This window comes from Microcaecilia unicolor, chromosome 1, assembly GCF_901765095.1.
Source record: "Microcaecilia unicolor chromosome 1, aMicUni1.1, whole genome shotgun sequence".
In the NCBI taxonomy this organism is placed as follows: domain Eukaryota; kingdom Metazoa; phylum Chordata; class Amphibia; order Gymnophiona; family Siphonopidae; genus Microcaecilia; species Microcaecilia unicolor.
This window is the reverse complement of record NC_044031.1, coordinates 213,695,329-213,716,100: the sequence shown is the minus strand read 5'-3', so window position 1 is coordinate 213,716,100 and position 20,772 is coordinate 213,695,329. Positions and strand designations below refer to the sequence as shown.

Below are 20,772 nucleotides of genomic sequence, written 5' to 3'. Positions count from 1 at the left end.
ACAGCATGGGTAATATTTCCATAACACTTGTCCTGGCATTCCTATTCTTGCCTGTGTGTCTGCTGAGTCACACAGTTACATGCAATGTCCTATCCCATAACCTTTCAGTGCTGTACAGTGGTGTGCTGGTAAAATTTTAACAACAGGCTCTCTCCCTGGGTATAGTCAGCCCTGCAATTTGGGGAGGGGGCACACAAAGGAGGGGGGAAGGAAATACATTATTCTCTCCAGGAAAAAAAAAGATTTTAAATGCTCCCAAGTTCCAATCTAATTCATGTTTGATGTGGGATAAAATGCCATAAATAAGTAAATAAATAGATAGATAGAAACTCTGAATGTTGAGCACCTGATTCTCATAACATGATGTCTGTTTTAGTGGTCCTTTACCAGGAGAAAAAAAAAAAACAATCTATGCATGAATATAACATGTGCTAGAGTGTCCCTATATAACCAGCCCCTCCAAATGACACACTGATTACAATTTATAACAAATTACTACTCTATTTATGAAATAGAATCCCTGGTGGTCTAGTGGATTCTTCGGGGCAGGAAAGATCTCCAGTCTTTCCTAACCGCTGCCGGTGCTGACCCTCTTGCTTCCACATCTTCTTTAAAATGGCTGCCGAGACTTACAACAGCGGCCTCGCAAGACTTCAGTGAAAGTCTCGCAAGGCTACCACTGGAAGTCTCGGCAGCCATTTTTAGAGTGATGTGGCTGCAGGAGGGTCAGCGCCGGCAGCGGGCAGGAGAGACTGGGGATCTTTCCTGCCCAGAGGAATCCACTAGACCACTAGGGTGGCTGCCTTTAGGTATGTGCCGGGACCCTGAGGCTTGCGGGAAGGAGAGCCCTGCCTGAACAACCGGCTCGCAAAATGTTAAAAAATTTAACAACCAGCTCTTGCGAGCCGGTGTGAGCCGGCTCCAATACACCACTGGCTGTATACCTAGCTGTCAAAATTCCCTAAAATCATCAGCATGTTTTATCTCTGTAATAACTCTGTCTATTCTAGCCGGTGCACTGCTTGCTATGACAGGTAAAAGTCACACTAAATAAGAGTAAACCCCAGTTCCAGGGGAAGTACAATATTTTTTTGGTTGAAGGGGTGAAATAAACCAATCCCCTCCCTCTCCTGCCAAGCTTTCTACTTGCTTATGCTGTGTTGGGCAAAAATTGCAGAGCCATGGCCCAAGTGGCCCCACCCTATTCCGCTGCCTATGCCCGGTTCCACAAACTTACCAAGGGGATGATATCTGTTGTGTAAGTGATCCCATAAAAAGCGCCCATCTGCCAAGCCCTGCAAAATCACATGGCTTCCGTCTGGAAGACGAGAGTTTAGATACTTGAGAACTTTCATGACGTCATCATGCAAATCCTTTGGTGAAGTCATGTGAGCCAGCGTGTCTGTATACCTACAATAAAAACAAAAGGAAGAAAGAAATAGGATGAGAAAAATATTCTCAAATAATTCTTTTCTGGGTTTGATAAATAACAGGACAGTTATTAATGAGGGCGAGGGAGTGATCTCTTAAACATATGTCTGTATCTTAAGATCAGCAAAAGTTCAGTTCTATGCTGTCTCTGGTAAGAAAACTGCACTGAAATTCAGAGTAAGGCTTGTTCGTGCATTACCCCCGCTTCACGAATCCTTCTTGCATTAATATATGCTTTGAAAGTCATTGTCTGGCCCTCAGATAACAAAGATCTGGCCCTTTACTCAAGCCTTTGAAAGTTACTTCTGTTTAAATTTTAGGCTTCTGATAACTGAGATACTCAACTGTGGCCTTTAGCTTTATTTTACAACAGAACTATGAGAATCTGCTTTTAGAGACTTTTGAAAATATGATTCCATGCATGTGAATAATATAACTTTTACAATTTTTAACCTTTTGGGGCATTGTTTTTATTACATATGAATTTTATAACTTGGGGGTATGAGGGAAGAGCAAAGCAATACAAAGTATAAAATGAAAATCCATATGAATTAAAAAGAAAATTTTAAAAAGCCCCAAAATTAATATGCAAATGTATTATCTGCCAGTTTTCTGTTTTATAAGTGTAACTTGTAAATGAAAAAATTTTTAAGAAAAAAAAAGCCCCAAATAGGCCCTAAGCAAAACAAAAAATACATTAAAAAATAGTTATGGGGGAGGGGGATGTTTTCATGACCCCTTAAAACCTTTTTCTGATTGGAGAAAAGATGGCTGAGGGGAGATATGATAGAGGTCTATAAAATAATGAGTGGAGTGGAACGGGTAGACATGAATCGCTTGTTTACTCTTTGCAAAAATACTAGGACTAGGGGCACACAATGAAGCTACAAAGTAGTAAATTTAAAACAAATCGGAGAAAATATTTCTTCACTCTGGAATTCGTTGCCAGAAAATGTGGCAGTTAGCTTAGTGGGTTTTAAAATAGGTTTGGAAAGAAAAGTCCATAAGCTATTATTAAGATGGACGTGGGAAAAATCCACTGCTTTTTTCTAGGCCCAATACATGACAGCAGAGGAGGGATGTGATTTATACTTAAAGTACAATACAATCTCAAATTTTCAAATTTGCCCAGAAAAATTGCAGAGGACTATGTGCTATTTCTTGCCTGGTCCATATGAAACAGTATTGCTAAGCTTGTAAAGGCCAGCCAAGGATACAACTTTGCCTGTCACATTAGGATTTGTATTCTTTTTACAGCTCAACACCAAGAGAAAGTTTTACACCGTATCCATTTCATACAGAACACTGAAGACTGAAGATAAACGATAATTGGATTAGACTGAGTTTAAAGCTTGCCATTAGCTGTTCTGAGTCTGAACAGTATGCTTAATCAAAGGTCAGATTTAACATTAAATGAGAGAATTACCGAAAGGCTCATGAAAACATTTTTCTGTTATGCATGTATGTTGCAAACTTTAACACTAATGTATTTAAGAAGGAACTCTAATCTTTCTGATGTAGTTTTATCATTTACTGGTGGTGGCAGCCCTCCCAGATAAAACCGAGGGACCATATTATCAGCTGTAGCTTGACACGGAGGTTCACCAAAAGGTTTTAACGAAGTCCTGATGGATTCTTGCAATAAAAAGACTGGAAAAGAACTGATTCATACCTGAAAATTATAGTAACAGTAAGAGGCATTGTCTTACTTGTTTTCTGTGCTATGCCTAAGTATTCACTGGTTGACTGACCCTGACTGGCTGAAATCAATTTGAGTCATGAACTATTTCATTATATTTCCTAGTCTTTTGTCTGTGCTGAATGCAGTTGTAGAAAGAAATCTCTGTTATGAGATTCTGTTGTAATCAGCTGGAATGATAAGCCCTGAATGTCTTTTTGCAGGTAGTAGAGAATTTTGTTTTGCTAATGTTGTTAGTGAAAGGAGATGCTTATTAGACTTATGTAAAGATGCTGCTTGATAGAAATATATGTGTGTCATGTACCCCAGGTAAATGAGATTCCAGAGAAATAGCCCTCCAGGAACAATGTATTTTGATGAGTTTTTAAATTATGAAGTGATTAAGATCTATTATGTGTACTTTACTGATTACTTGGTGCCCTAATATTATTTGTTTTGCAAGACATCTTTATGAATATCATTTCCTTTGTGTTAGGAATTTTAAAAAGGGCAAAATAGCCTTTGAATAGCAACAATGTAGATTAGTGGAATATTTCTGAGATAACAGATAGTTTTGCAAGGATTAAGTTGCTATACCTGAATGATATTTTACTAGATATTCCAAGTTTGTCACATTCAGAATTGGTGAACATTTTAATTGACATATCCCCCCCGGAATTTTAGGGTTCTCTTTTTTTAATGTTCCACTATAATGGAGTGTCAGGTAGATCAACTAAGCTGGGAAAATGATCTTATAGCAAATCGATGAGGGCATTCCATTTTTAGGTAAAGAAAGAGTAAAGTGTTCCTTTCACCCAACTGCTGTGGGAGGAAGGAAAAGAGAAGGGGATTCAGCCCTTCGATTGAAATATGTAATGGCACAACGTTAGACTCAACCTATAATTTGTTCAAAAACCTGTACTATTTATTACAAGTTAAGTCTTCCTTATGTGTGTAAGAGATGATATTTCTTCAACAAGGCCTACAAAGAGAACATATAGCCTCAATAATCCACATCACCAACCCACCCAGTTATGAAAGTCCACCTTCTACACTTACCAGATTCACTTCCTTCTTTCTACCCTTACTTAATCCCTGCACATTACTAATTGTATCTGATATCCTGAAATGATAATGTCATAACAAAACTATGTAAGCCACATTGAGCCTGCAAATAGGTGGGAAAATGTGGGATACAAATGCAATAAATAAATATTAACTTATTTATTTATTTATTGCATTTGCATCCCACATTCCCCCACCTATTTGCAGGCTCAATGTGGCTTACATAGATTTGTTAATATTGTCATTTAGGATATCAGATACAGTTAATAATGTGTAGCTATTAAAGAAGGGAAAAAGAAGAAGGAAGAGATTGGTTAGGGTAGATATAGGGGTTGGTTGTTAATAATTGAGTGGGTTGGCGAGGTGACTTAGTGAAGCTGTAAGTTCTCATTGTAGGCTTTGTTGAAGAGAAATGACTTCAGAGATCTTCGAAAGATAGTTGTTTCGTTGATTGCTCTCAGGTCTGTAGGTAATGCATTCCATAACTGCGTGCTCATGTAAGAGAAGGTAGTGGCATGCTATAGCTTGTATTTAAGTCCTTTGCAGCTGGGGTAGTGCAGGTTGAGAAATTTGCGGGATGATCTTGTGGCATTTCTGGGAGGTAGGTCTACGAGGTTTAGCATGTAGATTGGGGTGTCTACGTGAATGATTTTGTGTACAATCATGCAGATCTTGAAAGCAATGCTTTCCTTAAGTGGGAGCCAGTGCAGTTTCTCTCTTAGGGGTTTTGCACTTTCATATTTAGTTTTTCCAAAAATGAGTCTGGCAGCCCTATTCTGGGCAGTTTGGAGTTTTTTGATTGTCTGTTCTTTGCACCCGGCGTACAGTGCATTGCAGTAGTCCAGATGACTTATTACCATTGACTGTACTAGGGTACGGAAGATGTATCTCGGGAAGAAAGGTTTTACTCTTTTGAGTTTCCACATGGTGTAGAACATCTTTTTCGTCGTGTTTTTCACGTGGGTGTCAAGAGTAAGGTTTCGATCAATGGTGACTCCCAGAATTTTCAAGTTTTGTGAGACAGGAAGGGAACAGCATGGTGTGATTATGGTGGAGATGTTTTTTGTGATATGTTGTGAGGTGAGTACAAGGCATTGTGTTTTTTCTTTATTAAGTTTTAGTTGAAATGCATCTGCCCAAGTGTGCATTATTTGGAGGCTTTGGTTGATTTCGTTGGTGATTTCATTTTGATCATGTATGAATGGGATGTAAATTGTGACGTCATCTGCATAAATGTAGGGGTTGAGGTTTTGATTGGCTAGTAGTTTAGCTAGAGGTATCATCATTAGGTTGAATAATGTTGGTGAGAGTGGGGATCCCTGGGGGACTCCACACTCAGGTATCCATGGGGGTGATCTGTCCGCGTTCGTTGTTACTTGGTATGATCTTGTGGTCAGGAATCCTTTGAACCACTTGAGAACTGTGCCTCCTACTCCAAAGTATTCTAGTATATGTATTAGTATGTCATGATTAACCATGTCAAAGGCGCTGGACATGTCGAATTGCAGGAGGAGGATGTTGTTACCATTCGCAATTGTCTGTTTGAATGAGTTCATTGCGGACACTAGCACAGTTTCAGTGCTGTGACTCGACCGAAATCCTGATTGAGACTCGTGTAGAATTGAGTATTTGTTTAGATATTCAGTAAGTTGTTTCGTTATTATGCCTTCCATGAGTTTGGTCATGAGTGGTATAGATGCTACTGGTCTATAGTTGGTTAAGTCCATTGTGCTTTTTTTAGCATCTTTCGGTAGTGGAGTGAGTAGGATATTTCCTTTATTTGTGGGAAAGAGTCCATTTTGAAGCCTGTAGTTTATGTGTTTCGTGAGGTCTGTTTTGAATTGTTTGGGAGCGGATCTTATTAGACTGTTAGGGCAGATGTCTAGTTTGCATTGCGATTTAGCGTATTTTCCGAGCTGATATGAGATTTAATTTGATGAGAGCGTGTCAAAGTCGGTCCATGATCGATCTGCTGGGCATTCTCCAGGTTTTGGGTCTAGACATTCAAGGATATTTGTTTAGTCCGTTGTGTTGGTGGGTATCATGAGTCGGAGCTTTATGATTTTTTTCATTGAAGTAGTTTGCAAGGTTGGTTACTGATGGGGTGTCTGAGTTGTTGGAGGTGACCTTGGTGGTATTTAGAAGATTCTTTACGAGTGAGAAGAGTTTGTGTGTATCCTTGTAGTTTGGTCCTATTTTGGTTTTGTAGTAGGTCCTTTTAGTTTGTCTGATAGTGTATTTGTATTTTCTTTGTAGTTCTTTCCAGTCTTTGTGTGTGTTTTCGTCTTTTTTCTTGCTCCACGCTCTTTCTAATCTTCTGACCTGTGTTTTTAGTTCTTTCAATTCTTCGTTAAACCATGGTATTGAGTTTTTTCTATGTGAAGTTCTGGTTTGAATTGGTGCTATATTGTCTAGTATTGTTCTGCATCTGTTATCCCATTCTTGGAAACATTGGGGTGAGTCTGTAGGTATTGTCCATTCGTCAGTGTAGAATTCTTGCCAGAATGTTAGTGGGTCTATTTTGCCTCTCGTAGTGTATGATTGTTGTTTTTGTTGTGTCTTTTTTGTTCCCCAGTATTTTTCTTTTAATGTTGTTGTTCTATAACTGAAATGGTATTTTAAATTAACAGTTCAAGGTTGTAGTTTTAAGGTCACAGTTTGTAAATTGTTTTTTTCTGCTTTAGTGATAGGAATAAATAACAGGAGGTTGTTACACTGATATATACTGTAAAGTAAAATACAAAAGATTCTTGTTTAACTTATTCATGGTTTCAAAGATAATTACTAAAGGAGAAAGTAATAAGAAATGTGTTTTCTTAGGGCAAGTGGAGAATTTATAACGTGTTAAAATAGTTTGAAATGATGTAAAGAAAACAATTCATTAAAATTAGCACCATCTTTTAAATAATTTGCACTATTGAAACAGGATGTTCATGTGATTTTATTTTTCTCTTCTTTGTTTTTCCATAAATGAAATGTGCCTATCTAATGATTTTCTTAAGTACAGGCTTGCTTGTAGTAGACCCAGTTATCCAGAAAGCCACAATGATAAAGATTTAAAGTTCTGTTTTGAATTGTATGGAGTAAATGTTACAGAGATGTTCAAGTAAATGAAAAGGTATTTGAAATGAGACAATGTAAAGTTGTTACCTGCTACTGTGCCAGTTGTGTGAACTATTTAACAGTCAATATTTTGAATACCAAAAGACACCAAGAAAAAAAACAAATGACATCACCAACTACCGCCCAGTAGCATCTATCCCATTAGTAGTCAAACTTATGGAAGGACTGGTGACCAAACAACTCAACAATTACATAAACAAATTCACTATACTACATGATTCACAGTCAGGATTCCGACCCCAACATAGCACCGAAACAGTGCTACTCACTCTCCTATCCAAATTCAAGCAGGAGATAGCAATAGGCAAAAGCATTCTCCTCCTTCAATTTAACATGTCCAGTGCATTCGACATGGTTAACCATAACATATTGCTAAGACTCCTAGACTATTTTGGAATTGGTGGTAACACTCTCAACTGGATTAAGGGCTTTCTAACCACCAGAACATAACAAGTGAAATCAAACACCAACATATTGTCACCCTGGAAACCAGATTGCGGTGTACCACAAGGATCACCACTATCACTGATCCTTTTCAACCTCATGATGGTCCCACTAGCCAAAGCCTTATCCATACAAGGCCTTAATCCATTCATTTACGCTGATGACGTCATACTATACATCCCCTACAAGAATGATTTAGCAGAAATCACCAATAAAATCAAACTCAGCTTAAACATCATGAACTCATGGGCAAACGCATTCCAATTAAAACTCAACACAGAAAAAACACACTGTCTCATCATCTCATCCCAATACAACACATACAAACCCACAAACATTAACACCCCAGGATACACCCTCCCTATTTCAGACAGCCTGAAAATTCTCGAGTAACAATCGACCGAAACCTCCAACTAGAGCCCAAGCTAAACTCACCATAAAGAAAATGTTCCTCTCAATGTGGAAACTAAAACATGTGAAACCATTCTTCCCGAGGGAAATATTTCGAAACCTGGTACAGTCAATGGTACTAAGCCACTCAGACTATTGTAACGGAATCTATGCGGGATCCAAAGAACAAATCATAAAGAAACTTCAAACTGCCCAAAACACAGCAGCATGGCTTATACACGGAAAAACACGTTTTGACAGTGCCAAACCACTCCGAGAAAAATTGCACTGGCTTCCAATTAAGGAACGTATCACATTCAAAATCTGCACGACAGTTCACAAAATCATCTTCAGCGAAGCACCAGGATACATGATAGACCTCATCGACCTACCACTCAGAAACACCATAAAATCAGCACGATCATACCTAAACCTCCACTACCCAAACAGCAAAGGACTCAAATACAAATCCACCTACGCATCCAGCTTTTCCTACCTGAGCGCACAATTGTGGAACGCACTACCAAAAGCAATAAAAACCACACTCGACTGCATGAATTTCCGGAAAGCACTAAAAACAGAACTGTTCAGAAGGGCATACCCCATCGACCCAACATAAAAAACCTGGACATTTGCGACACAACGTAACCAAAGATCGTAACGGACATATCCTAACTCTTCCTTTCCCTCACTAAGTTCTCCCCAATTGTCTTTTATCATACATGTATCTCACTCTACCATAATATCACCTTGATATTATTCGCAACTTGTATTTGTTCACAACGGAATTGGTTAACGCCGATTACGGTACTATGTAAGCCACATTGAGCCTGCAAAGTGGGAAAATGTGGGATACAAATGCAACAAATAAATAATAATAATAATAATCACATGACTGCAGAAGGTGACTGCTATTCTAATAGGCAGAATGTATGGAAAGAAAACTGCAAGCATTTGAGTAGGGGTGTTTATGTGAATTGAAATATAACTTAAAACTGTGTAAAGTATAAAGATCTGAGAATAAAATCATTGAGCCAGTGGTGTAGCCAGAAGTCAATTTTTGGGTGGGCCAACAGGTTGGATGGGTGGGCACTAGACAGTGGTTTGCTGGTAAATGTTTAACAACAGGCTCTCTCCCCGGTCCACCTCTGCGCCCCCCCCCCCCCCCACCTCCCCTCAAAATTGCAGAGCTGGCTATAGCCGGGGAGAGAGCCTGGGGGGGGGGGGGGGGGGAGGCAATGCATTACTCTCGCCAGGAAAAATAAAATTAAATGATCCCAGGTTCCAATCTAATTCATGTTTAATGTGGGATAAAATCCCATAAATAAGTAAATAAATATAAACTTTTAATGTTGAGCACCTGATTCTCAAAGTGGACATATTCCAAACACTATAATGAAAATAAAATGATTTTTTCTACCTTTGTTGTCTGGTGACTTTGTTTTTCTTATCATGCTGGCCCAGTATCCGATTCTACTGCTATATGTCCTCTTAACTCCGATTCCCGGGCTTCCTTTCCATTTATTTCTTTACTGTCCTCCTTTCTTCTTCATTTCTTGCTCTACATCCGTAAGTAAAAGCTGGGTCCTCCGCAGACTTGACTGTCCAGTGGATCCAGCTTCTGCCTATTTTCTCCATCCATGTGCAGTTTTTCCTTTCTCTTCCTTTTCCCTCATATCATCTCCTTCCTCTCTCTTCCCTCCCCTCCATCCATGTCAGCATTTCTTCTCTCTCCCTTCCCCTCCATCCATGTGCATCTCCTTCCTCTGTCTTCCCTCCCCTCCATCCATGTCCAGAATTTCTTCTATCTCCTTCCTGTCTTCCCTTCCTTCACCTCCATCCATGTCCAACAATTCTCTCCCTGCCCTCCCCTCCATCCATGTGCATCTCCTTCCTGTCTTCCCTTCCTTCACCTCCATCCATGTCCAACAATTCTCTCCCTCCATCCACCCATGTCCAGCAACCCTCCTCTCTCCACTGCCCTCCCCTCCATGTCCAGCAACTCTCCTCTCCCCTCCATCCACCTATGTCCAGCAACTCTCCTCTCCCCTGCCTTCCCCTCTATCCACCCATGTCCAGCAACTCCCCTGCCCTCCCTCCATCCATCCATCTATCCATCCATATCCAGCAAATCTCCTCTCTCCCCTGCCCTCCCCTCCATGTCCAGCAATTTCTCTTCTCTCCCCCTTGACCATCTCCCTCTCATTCCCTCTCCAGCACTCCTATTCCCCCCTGTCTCTCCCTTACCCAGTCTCCTAAATTCCTCCCCCATCTTTCACCCACTTCATTAGTCCCCCATTCCCCATACTCTGTACTCACCACCCCTCCCAGACCCATCCTTCCCTCTGCTCACCAACGCTCCCAGTCCCATCCTTCCCTCTGCTTACCAACAAGCAAGAATGACAACGTGGATGCAGGCAGCAGCTCGGGTTGCTTGCTGTGTTTTGAGTGAACGGCGACGGCTGCACGGGGGAGTAGAAACAGAGATTTTCTAAATGGCTTCCTTCCTTCTCTACTCGCAGCGGCGAACTGGCGGGCGGCGGCAGTAAAAGCATAAAGCAGTCAGGCTCCTCCACTCCGTCCTTCGCTTCCCTGCTCTGCCCTCTCAGCGTCCCGCCCGCCCGAAAGGAAATGACATCAGAGGAAGGCGGGACGCTGAGAGGGCAGGGCAGGGAAGCGAAGGATGGAGTTGAGGAGCCTGGCTGCTTTATGCTTTTACTGCCGCCGCCGCCAGTTCGCCGCTGCGAGTCTGGAGAGATCATCATCAGCTGAGCCAGAGCGGATGCCGCTTCTGCCCTGGACCCGTGGTCGCTAGGCTGCTGCAGTGTGTGTGTGCTTGGGTGGGCGGGCGGGCCTGAGGTGAAACTGGGTGGGCCTGGGTGCCGTAGCTACGCCCCTGCATTGAGCTAATGGAATTTTTGTCAAGGAATTAGGCTGATATTAAATAGATTGTAAAGCTTGCTGGAACTATGCTGACACTACCTGACTTGGGGCCTAAACAAATATGAGGTCCAAATTGCAATGACTTATTTAACTGATTTATTGTTTTGAGCCATGTTGCAGGGTCAAAGAACTATCATTTAATATTAGTTGAAGCTTTCCAGAGGAAGAATGACTTCTCCCATGTGAAAGATTAACTGTGTGAAAAATGCCAGCACTAGTCTCTATTGCAACTGTGCTTGTAAAAAAACTTCTACATTTGCTACTAAATGGTGGAATTGCAATTTATCGATTGTTAACCATTGTGAAAGAATAAAAAAGGATTACCATATTTTTACACATATATATATATATTTATTTATTTATTACATTTGTATCCTGCACTTTCCCACTCAAGGAAGGCTCAATGTGGCTTACATAGTAAAAGGAATACAGAATATTGCTAGAGAGGGTAAAAGTTAAGTATACCATAATAATAGATGAGATGAGTAGGTAGAAATAGGCAATGGAAAGGGGAGTAAGGTGGGAGATGTAGTCTGGGTCAATGTCGTTATTATGGGGTATGTGTTAGGTAGATGGTTCATAAGATTAATCTGGATAGTTTGGATAGGCTTGCTTGAAGAAATGGGTTTTTAGTGCTTTCTGGAAGGGTAGGTAGTCACAGATTGATCGGATAGATCTGGGGAGAGCATTCCAGAGTTGGCTGCCCAGGAAGGAGAAGTTAGATCCATAGTAGGTCTTATACTTGATTCCTTTGCAGTTGGGGTAATGCAGGTTTAGGTAATTTCGCGAAGATTCAGACATGTTTCTGGTAGGGAGGTCAATCAGATTGAACATATAGTCCGGAGATTCACCGTGGATAATCTTGTGGATTAATGTGTGGACCTTGAAGTTGATTCGTTCTTTGATAGGGAGCCAGTAAAGTTTTGCACGAAGAGAGGTTACGCACTCAAAGCATGATTTGCCAAAAATGAGTCTCGTTGCTGTATTCTGAGCAGTCTGAAATTTTTTCAGGATATGGGCCCTGCAGCTAAGGAAAAGGCTATTACAGTAGTCGACATGGGTAATTACCATGGATTGTACTAAATTCCAGAAAATTTTCAGGGGAAGATAGGGTTTTACGTGTTTCAATATCCACATCATATTGAACATTTTTTTAATAGTGGATATAGCGTGATTTTCAAGTGAAAGGTGGCTGTCTAGGATCACTCCAAGAATTTTCAGATTGTCAGAAATGGGGATTGTGATGTCTGAAGTTTTAAGAATAGATGGGAGGGGCGCAGAGTGTTGAGATGAGAGGATTAGGCTTTGTGTTTTTTCTTTGTTCAATTTCATCCTAAAGGCGTTGGCCCAAGAGGTCAAGATGTTCAAGCCTGTGGATATTTTGTCGGAGATTTCAGTAAGATTAGATTTGAAGGGAATGAATATGATGACGTCATCAGCGTAAATGAAAGGGTTGAGACCATGTCTGAAAAGAGCTTTGGCAAGTGGGATCATCATAAGATTGAACAGTATCAGCGATAAAGGGGATCCTTGAGGTGCACCGCAATCTGGAATCCAGGAAGATGAGATGTTTGATGATGATTTAACTTGGTAAGATCTTGAGAAGATGAAGCCTTCTATCCAATTAATAATATTTCCACCAATTCCAAGTTTATCCACTAGTTTGGTTAGAATGTTATGATTTACCATATCAAATGCACTGGATAAGTCAAATTGTAGAAGGAGGATTCTGTCTCCAAATGAAATTTCTTGTTTGAATTTGGATATTAGAGTGAGTAGGACGGTTTATGTACTGTGGGCTGGGCGGAAACCCGATTGCGACTCATGTAGAATGGAGATTCTCTATATCACACCTAAAAAAGTGGCGCAGAAGCAAAATATGCCTAGGCATATTTTATAGAATAAGCCTAAATTTCAATGGGTTTTATAGAATAAGGCAAGCACCCATCCACGTGACTAAATTTAGTCTTGATGGGGATCATCAGAATCTTTAGCAGCAATCCCTTATGGGCACAATGTCCCTCCTCCTTAGGGTGCCGTATACCTCCTCATTGATCAACCCAATGTTCTTCATTTTTTTCTTTTTTTAATCTTTTTTTGTTTTTTTTGTCTTATCTTTTAAATTCCATAAAATTCTCTCTTAACAGTTAAATAAGTACTGAATCATCTCACTTTTACTTATAAGTAATATAGTACTTAACTTCCTTTTAGCAGCAACAATTTTTGCAAACAAGCCAAACCTCTGCCAACATGGCCAGTTATATGGGAATTAGATTCATATAATTTGTGTAAAAGTGAATGTTTGGGAAATTAGATTACTTTCACATATGGAATAATCCCCACATTTATAAAGTTAGGTCTTTTTAAAATTTAAATTTAGTCTTGGGCAGTTATGCCAAGTAAAACTTTGTGTAAATGCCGACACCTAAATTACGTGTGGATCGGATGTATTCTATAACAACGCATATAGATTTTAGAAATGCCCATGACCAGCCCATTCCATGCCATGGAATAGCAAATGGGCGCTGAGTGTCTAGCAGTGACGCAAGAAAAACAGAAAGCAGACACTGGAGGGCTAAACAGTTCCCTTATTCTTACAGACCCGACGTGGCCACGTTTCGCCAATTAAGGCTGCATCAGGGGTATTAATATAGAACAGCTATTAAAGAAATAAATACAGGATATAAAACCAAATATCAAAACCATAAAAAACTACATTTACATAAAAAAGCCAATTATAAGATATTCCAAAAACATATAAAAAACATCAATAAAGATCTTCAATAAATAAGATCTCAAATAACACATATAAAGCAAAACATCAAAATCTAAAATATTAGGCTCATTGAGCAAACAATAAAAGCCAAAACAAACATACCTAGCCAGGGACAAAAAAAGGCTTAGCTCGGATAGCACAACTGATCATCCAAGATGACTTACTACTACTACTACTACTTAACATTTCTAAAGCGCTACCAGGGTTACGCAGCGCTGTACAATTTAAACATAGAAGGACAGTCCCTGCTCAAGCAGCTTACAATCTAAAAGACAGGTGTACAATCTAGAGAAGTGTACAGTCAAAGACAAGTGTAGAGTCCGTCTGATAGGGCATACTATATTTCACGAAAGGTTAGGTGCCGAAAGCAGCATTGAAGAGGTGAGTTTTAAGCAGAGATTTGAAGATGGGTAGGGAGGGGGCTTGGCGTAGGGGTTGAGGAAGGTTGTTCCAGGCATAGGGCGAGGCAAGGCAGAATGAGCGGAGCCTCGAGTTGGCAGTGGTGGAGAAGGGAACTGAAAGGAGGGATTTGTCCTGGGAGCGGAGGTTACGGGCGGGAACATAGGGGGAGATGAGGGTAGAGAGGTAGTGAGGAGCCGCAGACCGGGTGCATTTGTAGGTAAGGAGGAGAATCTTGAATTGAATGCGGTATCTGATCGGAAGCCAGTGAAGTGACTTGAGGAGAGGGGTGATGTGAGTATATCGGTTCTGGCGTAATATAAGACGTGCGGCAGCGTTCTGGAAGGATTGAAGGGGGGATAGATGGCTAAGTGGGAGGCCGGTGAGGAGCAAGTTGCAGTAGTCAAGGCGAGAGGTAATGAGAGCGTGTTATGATTCTGCCGGTTTGGCTGAGGGGGAGGGGGGACATCTCTTCTGATTGGCTGCCTGGGGTTGTGCTGACGTCAGGGGATAGTACTTTAGCCTGCAGCTGAAGAGTTTCTCTGCTTTTGCGTTACTTACTTGGTGGTAACAGGAAAGCCTGATAGTTTTCTCTCAGAACGTGCTCTAGGTTCTGTCAGGGATCTGTGTTGTATTAGAGTATTCTTTTCCTTCCCTCTGGGTTAGCTGCTGCTGAGTGTGTGTGCGTAGCTCTGTAATCAGGGTCAGCTGCTCGTTTATTTAGTGGGGGCTGGGCATTGCTCAGCCTCCGGGGGCTCTGGGCTGAGTGAGAGCGTTCTCCTTTGTTTGTTTGTTTTAAGAATTTCTCTTCCCAGTGTCCCGGCCTGCTGGCTCAGTGAGTTTAACCCTTTGTGTACTGTGTGCATTGTATTCCTGCCTCTGCCAGTGTGTTTGTTGGATGGGCCCCGCTCCCTCTCGGGAGGGGAAGCGTTCTCTCTACCCTTTGTGTTCTGTGTGCCTCTGTCTACAGTGGGTTTTAGGCAAAGGCTTTCTGCCTTCCTTTTGTGTCTGGTTCCTCTGGCTTCTGCCTGGGGCTCCTACCCTGGTTGGGGGGGGGGTTTGCTGTGTTAGTTCCCCGTCCTGCGCTAGTCCCCTGGGTGGGCGTGGCCCGCTCTGGTCCTTTGTTTCCCCCTCTGCCCTATTGCTGGTGTTCAGCGCGTGTCTGGCATCTTGGGGCCCTCTGGTTTCTTTCACCCCTCCCTGTGTGTGATTGGGTTCCAGTTCAGCCGTGAGGCTCGCACGAGTGGCTCTGTGTGCGTGGGTTCTAGTTCAGCCACAAGGCCCGCCTGTATGCCTATTTCCCTTCTTCCTGAGGGACTGTGGGGAGGGGTAGCTTAGGGGGTATTGTGTAGCTGGGGTGTGCGGTGGTGGGTCGGTCTCCCCTTGGCCTGGGTCGGCACCCTGCTGGCCTCGGCCAGGGCCCAAGGGCTCACGACCAACCCAACGGATTACAGAACGCAAAAGCCATGAGCTCGACCGAACCATCCCCCATGCAGCTGCTCCAGCAATTGCATGCTCAGCTACAACAGGTATCGGGAGTCGTGAACGCACTGTCTCAACGGGTAGACACACTGACTGTCACGGGGGCTGCGGAGGGCCCGCCAGCTTCTACTCCGCCGGGTTCCCACACATGCGGCCGAGGGATTCGGGTGGCTACGTCCCTGAGGTACGAGGGCGACAGTAAGACCTGCGGGGGGTTCCTCAATCAATGCCAAATTGTCTTCGAGTTGCAGGCCCGGGATTTTCCTTCGGATCGGGCGAAGGTGGCTTATATTATCTCTCTACTGGCAGGCCCCACTCTGGCCTGGGCCTAGCCCTTATGGGAGAAGAAGGATCCCCTCCTGGATAATTTGGCAGAGTTCTTGAAACAATTTCGGCTCATCTTTGAGGAACCCGGGAAGCCCTCTTCGGCGGCGACTCAGCTGTTGAACCTACATCAGGGGCAACTCTCTCTGGGTGAGTACACCATCCAGTTTCGGACCTTGGCCGCGGAGCTAGGTTGGGATAACCCAAGCCTGACTGCGGTATTCTGGCATGGGGTCTCGGCCAACATTAAGGACGAATTCATAGGCCGGGAGCTGCCCTCAGATCTGAACGACCTCATCCGTCTCTGCACCCAGGTGGACATCCGGTTCAGGGAGCGGGCCTGTGAATGTCGCGCTGGTCAGCAGGTTGCAGGGGCTAACTCGAGGAGCTCGCACAAGAGCCCTGCTTCCCCGTCGCTGGGTGTGCCCGACGGGTCTGAACCTATGCAGGTTGACCGGGCGGCCCAGGAGAGACAGCGGAGATGCTCTAAGGGGCTGTGCCTGCATTGTGGAGTGAAGGGGCACTTTGTCCGTGAGTGCCCGAAGAGAAAGAAGTCGGGAAACCAGCAGCCCTGATACCGGCTAGGGAGACCGGGTCAGGGCCAAAGTCCGTCTCCCCTTGGATGCAGGTTTTGGTGCCAGTTCTACTGGCGATTAAGGATACCCCTTGTTTTGAGGCGCTAGTTGACTCAGGGGCGGGAGGCAACTTTATCAGCGCGGACCTGGTGCGGGTTCATCAAATTCCTACGACGGAGTTATCTCAGTCCATTACTGTCTCAGTGGCTTGGGGACTGGTTCGGTGAGTTCTCCGCTCCAGGACTGTGCCTATGACCATACGGGTAGGAGTCTTACACAAAGAAGTTATCTCCTTCTACGTCCTTCTGTCGGCCACTGAGGCCATAATCCTGGGATTACCCTGGCTTCGCCTGCATAACCCTTGCATTGATTGGGCCCAGGGTGAATTGACGGCCCGGGCTGCCAGAAGGTCTGTTTGGATAAGGTCTCGCCAGCCCCAGTGACGCTTCCTTTGGATCGAGCCAATGTTATGTTACCGGGGCCCTACAGATCCTTTGGAGATGTTTTTTCCAAACAGCAAGCAGAGATTCTGCCTCCTCATCGCTCCTATGACTGTGCCATAGAGCTACTACCTGGCACTGAACCTCCCCGTGGCCGCATATACCCCCTATCCCGGCCAGAGATGGAAGCCATGTCCCAGTATATTCGAGAGAACCTAGCTCGAGGCTTCATCCGGCCCTCTAAATCGCCAGCGGGGGCTGGATTCTTCTTTGTGGAGAAGAAGGATGGGGGATTGCGCCCCTGTATTGACTACAGGGGACTCAATGCCATCACGTGGAAGGACAAATACCCCCTTCCCTTGATTTCTGAGATGTTTGACCGCCTCCAGGGGACCCAGGTCTTCTCCAAGCTCAATCTCAGGGGGGGCCTACAACCTTGTGCGGATCAAGGAGGGGGATGAGTGGAAGACGGCGTTTAACACCCGCGACGGGCATTATGAATATCTGGTAATGCCGTTTGGACTTGCTAATGCTCCAGCCGTCTTCCAAGCCTTCATGAATGACATCTTCAGGGATCTCCTGTATAAGTTTGTGATGGTCTACTTGGACGACATTTTGATTTTTTCAAGGGCTGAGGAAGAGCACCAGGAGCACGTGAAGACCGTATTGCAGCGGTTGAGGGAGAACCACCTCTATGTGAAATATGTGAATTCCATCGCTCTGAAGTGCTCTTCCTGGGGTACATCATTTCTAACCACGGGTTGCGTATGGACCCCAGTAAGCTGACAGCCATCCTGCACTGGCAGCAACCTATGGGGCGTAAGGCTCTACAGCGCTTCTTAGGTTTTGCAAACTACTATAGGCAGTTTATTTGGAATTACTCGTCCCTGACTGCCCCTCTTACTGCCTTGACTAAGAAGAACGCTGACGCTCGCAACTGGTCGCCTGAGGCGTGTCAGGCCTTTGAGAATCTGAAACAGGCATTTGTTGGAGCTCCAGTGTTGCGCCATCCCAACCCGACAAATAAATTTTTCGTGGAAGTGGACGCATCATCGGTTGGCGTAGGAGCAGTGCTGTCCCAGGACCACCCCAGTGGGAAACTTCTCCCATGTGCATTCTTCTCTAAAAAGTATACCCCTGCCGAGAAGAATTATGCCATCGGGGATCAGGAGCTATTAGCCATTAAATTGGCCCTGGAAGAATGGCATCATCTGCTGGAAGGGGCGCAGGAGCCCTTCACAGTGTTCACGGACCATAAAAACCTGACTTATTTACGAGAAGCGAGAAGGCTGAATCCTCGCCAGGCCCGGTGGGCACTATTCTTCTCCCGCTTTGATTTCATTCTGACTTATCGTCCAGCGGAGAAGAACATCAAGGCAGATGCCCTCTTCAGGTCCATGGAGGCTGACCTGGAGGAAGAACCCCTGCAGTATGTAATTAAACCCGATGTCATTGTGCCCGCGATGACGCTAGCAGTACCTGCAGGTATGACCTTTGTGCCACCCCGACTGAGAGAGAAAAGACACTCCAATGGGGGCATGCCTCTCGAATGGCAGGACATCCCGGGATCCTGGGAACCAAGCATCTCCCAGCAGTATTGGTGGCCTTCACTTGATTGGGATGTGCAGGAGTTCGTGGCTGCGTGTCCTGAGTGCACCCAGCATAAAGCTGACCGTCGGAGACCCCAGGGGTTGCTGATGCCTTTACCGGTACCTGAGAGACCGTGGACCCACATTGCCATGGACTTTGTTACAGATCTGCCCAACTCTGAAGGGCACACAGTTGTCTTGGTAGTGGTGGACCGGTTTTCTAAAATGGCCCACTTCATACCCATGCCTACCCTTCCTTCGGCGGTGAAGCTGGCACAGTATTTCATCAGCGCTATTTTTCGTCTCCATGGTCTGCCAGAATCTATTACCTCTGATCGAGGAGTACAGTTTGTCTCAAAGTTCTGGAGAGCCCTGAATCGGGCCCTTGAATAAAGCTGAACTTTTCGTTGGGATATCACCTACAATCCAATGGCCAAACAGAACGAGTGAACCAATGCTTGAAGCAGTTCCTGCGGATGTATGTCAATGAGCACCACAATGACTGGAGTCAGCTGCTGCCTTGGGCAGAATTCGCTCATAACAACCGAGTGAGCTTGGCCACGGGCGCTTCGCCCTTTTACATCGTATATGGACGACATCCACGGATACCAGCCCCCTTGAAAACCAACTCGGATGTCCCGGCAGCGGCCGATGTGGTGACCTCGCTCCAAGCAATTTGGTCGTCAGTTCAGAAAGCGCTGCGAGTGACCTCCGCTCGTATGAAACGCCAAGCGGATCGGTCTTGCAGAGTGGAACCGCGCTTCCAGCCTGGCGACTTGGTGTGGTTGTCCACGCGTAATCTTCATCTGAAGATTCCCTCCTCCCGCTTTGCACCTCGATTTGTGGGCCCGTATCCCATTGTGAGGCAAGCTAAAGTTACCACCTACATTACGGGTACATAACACCTTTCATGTGTCCTTGCTGAAGCCTGTGATTCTGAGAAAAGGGGTGTTGCCCGCGTTGCCTGCTAGTCCAGCCATCTCAGCCTCCCCCGGGGACATCTCCAGTATCTCATTGCGTGGAAGGGATATGGACCGGCAGACAACTCCTGGGAGGACGCCACTCATGTCCACGCACCAGTCCTAGTCAGACGGTTCCATCGCCTTTTCCCTCACAAACCTAAACCTCGTGGACGGGGTAGGGGGGCCCTTGAAGGGGGGGTGATGCTATGATTCTGCCGATTTGGCTGAGGGGGAGGGGGGACGTCTCTTCTGATTGGCTGCCAGGGGTTGTGCTGACGTCAGGGGATAGTACTTTAGCCTGCAGCTGAAGAGTTTCTCTGCTTTTGCGTTACTTACTTGGTGGTAACAGGAAAGCCTGATAGTTTTCTCTCAGAACGTGCTCTAGGTTCTGTCAGGGATCTGTGTTGTATTAGAGTATTCTTTCCTTCCCTCTGGGTTAGCTGCTGCTGAGTGTGTGTGTGTAGCTCTGTAATCAGGGTCAGCTGCTCGTTTGTTTAGTGGGGGCTGGGCATTGCTCAGCCTCCGGGGGGGGGGGGGGGGGGGGGGCTCTGGGCTGAGTGAGAGCGTTCTCCTTTGTTTGTTTGTTTTAAGGATTTCTCTTCCCAGTGTCCCGGCCTGCTGGCTCAGTGAGTTTAACCCTTTGTGTACTTATTCGAAGTCACTCTACCTTTAAAAAGGCTGTGTGCACGATCTGACAAAAATCGTTTGTAAAAGACTGTAGCTAGAAAATGTGTCTCACTGGAATAATTGCAAACCAGCTTAACGTACGTTAATTATTCCAGTGAGATTGTGTGAACTGGGGCAAATGTGCGAGGAGGGTGTACTCCCCCCATATTCAGAGCTTAGCCGGGTGTATGGGCTTTCTCCATTGCAGGCATTCCAATATTATCAGGTACAAGATTTTATCAAACGCAAAGCAAGAGAGGAATTGGAACTTACTGAGACACAGAAAAGGGAATGACGGGTGGAGGAGGTAGAGGGGGTATTTCCCGAATATATAGAGCCCTCCTGTCCCGACATTCTCCAGTGGAACACTACACGCATAAATGGGAGCTGGCGATGGGGAATGCCTATGATCCTACAATTTGGGCAAGAGCCTTTAAATCATTGCTTAGGGTGTCAGTATCTAGTGCATTAATAGAAAATGGGCA

At 44.4% G+C, this 20,772-nt stretch overlaps 1 protein-coding gene across 1 annotated transcript in view; it reads right to left on the bottom strand.

Moving 5' to 3' along the window:
• AOAH (acyloxyacyl hydrolase) overlaps positions 1–20,772 on the bottom strand; it is a 213,672-nt gene that overhangs the window by 27,152 nt on the left and 165,748 nt on the right. Inside the window, exon 16 of the mRNA XM_030204112.1 lies at positions 1,238–1,410. Within this exon, the coding sequence (XP_030059972.1) occupies positions 1,238–1,410 (173 nt within the window). The remainder of the gene's footprint in view (positions 1–1,237; positions 1,411–20,772) is intronic.